This window comes from Poromitra crassiceps (assembly GCF_964638095.1).
Source record: "Poromitra crassiceps genome assembly, contig: HAP1_SCAFFOLD_143, whole genome shotgun sequence".
NCBI lineage: Eukaryota > Metazoa > Chordata > Actinopteri > Beryciformes > Melamphaidae > Poromitra > Poromitra crassiceps.
In genome coordinates, this window is record NW_028152222.1 from 370405 (window position 1) to 380283 (window position 9879).

Genomic DNA, 9879 nt, shown 5'->3' on the forward strand with positions numbered 1-9879 from the left:
GGTTGTCTGTAACTAGTCTTAGCAGACTGGTTGTCTGTAACTAGTCTTAGCAGACTGGTTGTCTGTAACTAGTCACAGCAGACTGGTTGTCTGTAACTAGTCTCAGCAGACTGGTTGTCTGTAACTAGTCACAGCAGACTGGTTGTCTGTAACTAGTCTCAGCAGACTGGTTGTCTGTAACTAGTCACAGCAGACTGGTTGTCTGTAACTAGTCTCAGCAGACTGGTTGTCTGTAACTAGTCACAGCAGACTGGTTGTCTGTAACTAGTCACAGCAGACTGGTTGTCTGTAACTAGTCTCAGCAGACTGGTTGTCTGTAACTAGTCTCAGCAGACTGGTTGTCTGTAACTAGTCACAGCAGACTGGTTGTCTGTAACTAGTCTCAGCAGACTGGTTGTCTGTAACTAGTCTCAGCAGACTGGTTGTCTGTAACTAGTCACAGCAGACTGGTTGTCTGTAACTAGTCTCAGCAGACTGGTTGTCTGTAACTAGTCTCAGCAGACTGGTTGTCTGTAACTAGTCTCAGCAGACTGGTTGTAACTAGTCTCAGCAGACTGGTTGTCTGTAACTAGTCACAGCAGACTGGTTGTCTGTAACTAGTCACAGCAGACTGGTTGTCTGTAACTAGTCTCAGCAGACTGGTTGTCTGTAACTAGTCTCAGCAGACTGGTTGTAACTAGTCTCAGCAGACTGGTTGTCTGTAACTAGTCACAGCAGACTGGTTGTCTGTAACTAGTCTCAGCAGACTGGTTGTCTGTAACTAGTCACAGCAGACTGGTTGTAACTAGTCTCAGCAGACTGGTTGTCTGTAACTAGTCTCAGCAGACTGGTTGTCTGTAACTAGTCTCAGCAGACTGGTTGTCTGTAACTAGTCTCAGCAGACTGGTTGTCTGTAACTAGTCTCAGCAGACTGGTTGTCTGTAACTAGTCTCAGCAGACTGGTTGTCTGTAACTAGTCTCAGCAGACTGGTTGTCTGTAACTAGTCACGTTGTTTTCAGTTATTGACATACAGGAGGCCATGTTCATACCAGCATTTAGCAGGCGAACAGGGTGCCATGCTTTCTCCATCTACTGGTACTGGGTAATGTTTTTCAAGCCTGGGTCCTGACTACAAAAGTACTTTGATAAACAATAGTTTTTACTACTGTAAATATATATTTTTTCTATTCTCACAAAGCGACGCAAAGAATTTCAACTCCGAAAGTGAACAATGGAGGAACACAGTGGAAGTCTAGTGCAGCTAAATATAAAAGATCTGTTGTAAAAAAGAAAGAAGTACCTCTAAAGAGTAATTTGCTGACCTTTTCAAGAAGAACATGTTGAAGTGTTGCCTCACCATGGCTTCCTAACTGTTGTCATCAACCCTCCAGAAGAGGAGATTCCTCTCACCTGGATTGTATTTCTTTTTTTAAGCTTGATCGTATGATCAAGCGTGTAAATGCTGATTTATAAACACTGAATAAACATGTAAACAATGTTCATTTGTGTTATTTGTGGAGAGTGTGTGTGGCCACAGTGTAGTAGTCCGACAACATCACATCACACAGGCAGAGCTCACGCAGGTGGTTGAGTGTTAGTAGCCTAGTCTAGTAGGCCTACACACTCTTAACCTGATGTCATCTTGAAAGGAGTCACGTTGCCTCTGGGTCCACGTGCCTGGCCTGTGTGTGTCTGCGTGTGTCCCTGCAGCTGGCAGGGGAAGTGTCCATGCTGCAGTGTGGCTGTAACTCTACATGCTGGAGCCATGCAGGCGCTGCTGCATCGCACGCATAACCAGCAGCCATCAGCTGTCCCCACAGCTCAAGCTCCGTAAGAAGAAACTCTGACATGAACCTCCTGCTGCTAAACCGGGAAACCTACTTGGAAACAGAGTGTGTGTATTTATCAGAAGGTATTCCTTCATTGGTAAATAAAGGGGGCATCAATTAAGGATTAGTTCATGATTAATAAACACAAACTAACCATTAATTAACAGTTGACTAATGTGTCTAGTAATTATTTTCTAATGGTGTTCTTGTTAACTAAGGTATACATTTATGCATTATGCAATAGTTTAGGGTTAGTTAATGGCTAGGGTGAGGGTAATAAAGGGTAAATAAAGGGTTACTTAATGCTTATTAGCTTATTAATAAGCATTAACTAACATTAATGTAATGTTATTGTAAGTGTTATTCATTAATAATCTGTTGTGTCTTAAACTATATACATTACAATTATTCTATCATCCCTTAGACAGTTACTTGAGTCATGATGGCCTGCTTCACGAGCTGGTATTAAAGCCACTTAATAAAGTAAAACTAACTGTGAGCACCTAAACCCTCATTTATTCATGGACAGCGATCACTATTGGCTTCACTGTAGTGATGTCACTCATCTGAATTTACATTTTAGTACAAAATGCAAGATCTAGTTCTAACAAGCATGAACGGAGGTCCTGGTTGTTGACAAATACTCTAATGATAACTCACACCAGGTCCAAAAAAAGAATCCACTGATGTAAATATCAGCCCTCCCATTGGCTGGGAGTGGTGGTGCTAATATGTCTGTACAGTAAGTCATGAATACATTTTCCATATATCATTTTCATAGAGCCCAGGCTGTGTGTGTGTGTAATGTGTTGGCCTGTCACCTGCCTGAGTGGAGGACAGGACACGTGATACGACTCTGATGTGGACTTGAGAGGCAAAGTGACCGCCTACTTCCTGCTTCAGCACTGTACCAGAGATTTTCATCCGCCATTTATTTTCCCATAAACATTTTGTAAAATCCTTATAAAAATAGTTTTACTTGTTCAAACCAAATGGCTCAGATATATTTAGAACCAGGAGAGACCATAGAACATTTCACTTGGACCAAAAAACAACATCGAAAAAATATTTTCTTTAAATCTGCAGTTTTTTTTATTACATTTTGGTCAGAGTGAAATGTTATGTGGTCTCTCCTGTTTCTAAATATATCTGAACCGTTTGGTTTGAACAAGTAAAACTATTTTTTATAAGCATTTTACGAAAATGTCTATGGGAAAATAAATGGCGGATGAAAATCTCTGGTACAGTGCTGAAGCAGGAAGTGACGTTTCACTTTGGCTCTCTATAAATATCAAGAGATGCTGAGAGATTTCATGAGAGCATTTGTATATCACTTTTGCCTGTGCCCAGTCAAGGGCAAAGACTCCCCATGAATAACTATAAAATAACTATAAACTGCTACTACTTAGAGCAGTGGTTCTCAAACTTCACGTTAAGATGTTTGATAAGATGTTGTCCCAGGGTCCCCATCTGATATGGTTTTTGCTTTTAGATGTTTTATTACAGAAAGTATGAAACCCACCAGCATTACATTCTGTCATTGTGTTACTTATGGATGGTATTACAAGTGACAATAAATGATCCCCCTTTTTACCGGGGACCCCCTGGAACCACTTTGGGAACCACTCGGATGAAACAAAACAAAACAGATTATGTAAAACTTTAAAAACTTTATTAATCTTCAAACATCTATATCTTCCTGAGAAGCGTGGAATGGTATTAAAATAAATTAACACACAATCAATTACAAACAGCTTGACTGTTACATTTTTTTTTTTTTTTTTTAGGTGCACAGTACAAAACAACTTCATTTTCACTCAAACAAATATGGAGGAACAGAGTAACAGCGGTGTGGACCGGTGCAGCCTCCAAAAATTGTTTTGCGGAGAAACCACTAACCTGCTCCTAAAGTTCCGCCTAAACTAATTCCACAGAGCTTCTGAAGCGACAGTCTAGTCAGGAGATTTTCTAAACTGGTAACCTTTTCTCTCTTCACTTGTGCCACATTACAATGAAATAAAAAATAAAAAATAAAAAACGAAACAGCATTGACCAGTGCTTGGGTTCCAAATAGGACGAATCAGCGTGACATCAAGGCAACAAAAAATAGTACTTCCGGGTGCCACTGCTGTATAAACTAGTAGCCTACAAAATAAAGCTGAAAAGCTGTGCCCAAAAAAGTTAATATCTCAAAAACTATACATAACATCGCGTATGTGTTGACACTGTGAGAGCAGAAGTAGCTAATACGTCCATTGTACACATATGTAGTGTTAAAGTTGTGTGAACTGTTGCAGTTTTAAAAATGTGTGAATTTAGTAAAAAGTACACTCAAAGGTGTAAAAAAGTATAAAACTTAAACTGCGATTTCTCAAACAGTACAAAAGATCAATTAAAGCTGAATTAAGATGATAAGAGTCCTACAATTTCAAGATTAATTTTAATAGCCATAGTGAATAATCAGTAAAAAATGGTGGCTCGTTTACAGTTTGAATGGAGTGTCTAGCTTCAAGTATGAAGGAGTTGCACCCGGAAGTAGAGCCTATCCAGTTGTTTACAATTCTTCCTAGAACTTCATTATTTGGAACATCATTAACATTAAGATCATCTTTGTTCATCCATGGAACAAAGAGTGTCTTAGTGCCAAGCCAAGAGGAACGTGCTTCCACCACTTCAGCTCTCCTCCTGGCAGAGGAGACAAGAAGACCCAGACACATCAGAGGTTTCAAACACAGCAAAACAATAACGGCCACAAGTCCAGCCACATGTGCTACTTGTCAAAAGTGTGTGAGAATAAAACGCAGTCCAACTCTACAAAATGTATGTACAGTACACTACCTACAGCTACGCACTTTGTAGGGTCCCCCCCACCACCCGCCCCCCCCCCCCCCCCCCGCGCTACATTCTGATAGGCTGTTTAAAAATGTAGTTTGTTATCAAAGAAAGGCACATTAAGAAGCTGTTTTGGCTGCGTGGAACAACTTTGACTATTGAAAACACTGCCAGGACTACAATGATGTACATCTACCGCAAGCCTGTGCCTATACACACACACACGCACACACACACACACACACACACACACCTACACGCACGCACACGCACACGCACGCACACGCACACACACACACACCTCTACACCCCTACACACACACACAAACCCCTACACACACACACACCCCTACACACAAACACACACACACACACACACACACACACACACCTACACGCACGCACACACACACACACACACACACGCACACACACACACACACACACACACACACACACACACACACACACACACACACAGCATGTTAAATACCAGCTATCGCCACATCAGCCACAAACAATAAACAGCTGCGAAAAATGCACACATATTTACATAATGGAGTCCTGACCCTGGGGATTGAACCAATAGAATGAACAGGAACAACCTCTGCCCCGCCCCCCGCCAAGACCAGATCAAGACCAGACAAGCTGACTGACAGCCACTTATGCCTATATTATCCAATCGTGTTCAAGCTACTTAATAAGCTGAGAGAGATACAGATGTAGGCAGCTAGAGGTCGCTTCTGAGACAAGGCCGATGAGTTTTTTTCTTAAGGCACAGACAAAAGGAAAAGAGGTGGGAAGAGATCAAAGGCAGCTATCATACTGTGTGTGTGTATTATATATATATATATATATATATATATATATATATATATATATATATATATATATATATATATATATATATATATATAACCAAATGTCATGGCTCCAGTGCTACTCTCAGTTGACTGACGAGTAAACATGTCCTCATGATCTGGGCCTTCTTGATGTACAGACAGGAGAACCAGGAGTCCTCACTTACAGCACATCTTAGATAACCAGCTGAACGCACCACCGCTCACTTCTAAGCAGAGAGGTGGTATTTTTGTGACTGGGTCGCTGTTGCCAAACAGATCAGGTGCACCTTTCGTCTTGTAGCTCAGTCGGCGTGGGATCTTTCTTAAAATCCTCAAATCCTCTTAACGACGATTGTGGATGTTGTTTCTTATAGGGAGCAATCTGTGTTTGTCTGTGTGAGAAGCTGTGTGTGTGTGTGTGTGTGTGTGTGTGTGTGTGTGTGTGTGTGTGTGTGTGAGAATCTGTGTGTGTGTGTGTGTGTGTGTGTGTGTGTGTGTGTGTGTGTGTGTGTGTGTGTGAGAATCTGTGTGTGTGTGTGTGTGTGTGTGTGTGTGTGTGTGTGTGTGTGTGTGTGTGTGTGTGTGTGTGTGTGTGTGTGTGTGTGTGTGCGTGTGTGTGTGAGCACTGTGCTATGAGACTACATGACGGACACATGCACTAGGCATTCACCCCCTTGACACTCAGTGTTGGCCAGTCTTTACATGTCGTTCAATTACTAGTTCAACTACAATTTGCAGCAGTTGGGTGGTAGTTTTAGCTTTTTCAGCAGTGAACTACTTTCAGGCATGTAGTTTAGGTAGTTAATTACAAACTACATATTCATCATGATGCTTTTTGCCATACAATAGCATAATGGCACAAGATCACAGTTTATTGGCCACGGTTGTCATTTAACGACAATCACCTGCTCGTCGATTAAAATCATCTCTAGAAATTTAGCATTTTCCACCTCAATTTTTTTAGAGTAGCTAAGATGTAATGTAATTACTTTTCATTGGACGGTACTAAGTAGTAGTTTGGAAAACTACAGTTTTAAAGTAGCTTCCCCAACACTGTTGACACTCCACTCAGATTTCACCTACCTATTAGGGGATTCCCTAAAGAATCCAGACAAGCTTTTTTGAGGCTCTGCTACTGGTCTCACATAACATAACAGTGCTGTGTGTGTGTGTGTGTGTGTGTGTGTGTGTGTGTGTGTGTGTGTGTGTGTGTGTGTGTGTGTGTGTGTGTGTGTGTGTGTGTGTGTGTGTGTGTGTGTGTGTGTGTGTGTGTGTGTGTGTGTGTGTGTGTGTGTGTGTGTGTGTGTGTGTGTGTGTGTGTGTGTGTGTGTGTGTGTGTGTGTGTGTGTAAGCAAACTCAGCTGTTTTCACCTCAGAGTGCTCCCTCTTGCTAAATATTCCCACAGCGCTTGACCCTGCCGGGGTGACTGGGGTCAGTGTCAAGACTGTGTGAAAAGGCATTGACACTGCAGCTACTGTATACGCAGGTTCAAAACGCTCGCTAGCCTTAAAGTGCCCACGAGGAAAAGCAATGCGAGTATGAAGGGCCAATATCAGAAATAAGGGTACTGTCCCCCAGGGGGCGTGTGAATGAGTCAGCCATATCACAATGCTGTGCTACAGTAGTGACATTAAGTTGCGTGTGAAAACAAAAATATACAAAGAAAAATGACAGATGAAAGACGAGGAGGATCAGGCCAGAGCCGCGGGTTTCTCTGGCGTTGCTTTATGATGTCAGCACCAGAGAAGAAAAGTTTTCTGAAGACGGACTTCTTCCTGGGCCTTCTTCTTGGGTCTTCTTCCTGGGTGGTTGATGGACAGGGGGCGTGAAATTTGATCCGAAGGCTGTACAGTCTTTCGGGGGCAGGGCACAGGTGGGGCGAGGGGGTACAGGTCAAGGCTCCAGTTTAGATGACCTCCCTGCTGTTGCGAATGGCACAGCACAGCACCATACTGAAGATCATCCCAATGATCTGCAGAGAGGAAGACAGGGTTTTTTAATAACGACATCAAATCATACTCTGTTATCTGTCAATATCTCTGCCTGGATACTCTGTGTGTGTGTTATCTGTCAATATCTCTGCCTGGATACTCTGTGTGTGTGTTATCTGTCAATATCTCTGCCTGGATACTCTGTGTGTGTGTTATCTGTCAATATCTCTGCCTGGATACTCTGTGTGTGTGTTATCTGTCAATATCTCTGCCTGGATACTCTGTGTGTGTGTTATCTGTCAATATCTCTGCCTGGATACTCTGTGTGTGTGGTATCTTGTCAATATCTCTGCCTGGATAGCCTGTGTGATAGTCCAGACTCACCATGACTCCGGCGATACCGATGCCCACGTAACCGATGATGATGAGTTTACTGTTGAAGAACTCTGCAATGCCTTCTTCACAGTCCTGCAGAGCCTGGAGAAGAGGAGTTCAAGCCATGTTAAGTCCTAATGAAATCAGATTTATCTGGTCACAATGTCATGTTTGGGCGATCCCAGCTCTTATGGAAGTCACCAAAAATAAGCATCATTATTTTTATTTTTTTTATTGGCCATAGTTTTTTTTAAATTGTGAGATGTCAATTAAAAGTGCATTTTCTAGAATCTTCTCAAATTTTCTTCCATTAAGAGGATTTGTTTTAGTCATGCATATCATTTTCGACGAACTGAGCAATGTATAAAACCAGATAGCTAAACAATATTTTGAAAAGTGAATAAATAAATGATAATAGAAAAAGTATAAAAAATATATAGTAAAATTAAAATACCAAAAATGTAATGAAAATAATATAATAATATAAAATGTTATATTTTTGTAGAAAATAAATCACTGTAGTGGTGGTGCAGCAGCAGCAGCAGCACAATTGACAGTTAACAAGCAGAATTGAGTTTTCCTGAGACTGTGGATCTTTTGCAAGAACTTACCTCCTGCCCGGTTTCTGGTGGGGGATCAGTGCAGCGGTTGGCTTTGGTTCCACAACATTTCAGCTAAAGGAAGGAAGGGGAACGTTATATGACGACAGTATTTACATTTAACATTTCATGCAGTTATTTTTCTGACACATGAACATAACATTACATCAAATGTCGTCTTGCTTTTCCCACTTACCACTTTCTGGTACGAGTTGATCAGCGTGCTGTTATTGTTTTCATCGTAGGTTTTGGAGTAGAAGTTCTGAACATCTTCGATGATCTGTGTGCGGGAGACGAGGACAGGCGGATGAGACGGTGCTGCAGGCGTTCATCACAGTCGTCACAGTACAGTCAAAACTGCTTTTTAACTGCTCCCGCTGTGAAACCGCTAAACGTACCTTGTCTTTGTTTAAGAATCCAAACACGCCCGCGGCCACCTCAGCTCCAAAGATGATCAGCAGACAGGCAAAGAACTGAAAATATCCACAGATGCAAATTAAATGCACTGACAAATAGGTGAAAGGTTAAACAACTGCTTCAGAAGCTGTAAAGTGATTCACCAAACGTTTGTTATTTTGGGGCGAGAATCACACTGACAGAAGCATTTAAATTCAGTGCATGAGTTCACGCGTTTTTGTGCGTTGTTGTGTTTTGGACTCACCGAGCCCAGCAGGCACTGAGATTCTCGAACAGCTCCGCAGCAGCCAAAGAAACCCACCAACATCACCAGACTGCCAGCCCCTATCAGGATGTAGACACCTGGAGGAGCAGAGAAAAGAAAAGTCATTACTTACATGCAGGGAGGCAATGGTCATTAAACAGCTGGTCAAAAGATCTCCGCTCGATCATCGTAAGGCAAATAACCACCAGCTATATTTACAAAAAAGCATTAATTTATTTTTGAATGCCACTATCCTCTTGCAACTGACATAGATCTGATACTACTTACTATTATCAGGGATGCTTTCTAGGTGACGTTCACTTTTTCATCCCAAAATAGGATGAATGATTAGTGCTTTTATGTCTGCCCTGGTATCTGTCACCTTTTTCCACTAACCATGAGTTTTCATCCCTGTATTATAATATGTATACTATGATTTTTTTTATTTTTTTTATTGATTCATGTCAGCCAAAAAGGCAAACGCGTGCTCGAGCTTATCTCAGCTGCACCAGTTAGTTAATCTGGCAATTTCAATTCATGAGAAAGCCAGCAGGGGGCAGCACAGGACAGCCGAGAAAATGTAACCTGAGGCCCCACTGTATAGATGGCCCCGCCTTCACATTTCAGACTGTACTATTTCTGTAGTCCGGCTTTGAGGTGAACAAAACGTCCGCGATGCCATCGGTGCTTTGTAAGAGCCTCTTTTAGAAGCCACCTGCTGTGTCTTGTCTTCTAATAGCGTGCCCATATGAGATGCCTGCTTACTAGCTCTGTTCACAAAAGGAGGATTTGGGGAACCCCCCCCCCCTCAGGCGGGGTGTGTTATTGC

General features: G+C 42.0%; 1 protein-coding gene across 1 annotated transcript in view; it reads right to left on the minus strand.

Moving 5' to 3' along the window:
- Window positions 1-7228: 7228 nt before the first annotated feature.
- LOC310770652 (tetraspanin-2-like) overlaps window positions 7229-9879 on the minus strand; it is a 24765-nt gene continuing 22114 nt past the window's right edge. The window contains exons 3-8 of the mRNA XM_083663395.1: window positions 9051-9148; window positions 8788-8862; window positions 8586-8669; window positions 8402-8464; window positions 7800-7892; window positions 7229-7456 (exon numbers count right to left, since the gene is read on the minus strand). Coding sequence (XP_083519521.1) covers window positions 7391-7456; window positions 7800-7892; window positions 8402-8464; window positions 8586-8669; window positions 8788-8862; window positions 9051-9148 — 479 coding nt within the window. The 3' untranslated portion in view covers window positions 7229-7390. The remainder of the gene's footprint in view (window positions 7457-7799; window positions 7893-8401; window positions 8465-8585; window positions 8670-8787; window positions 8863-9050; window positions 9149-9879) is intronic.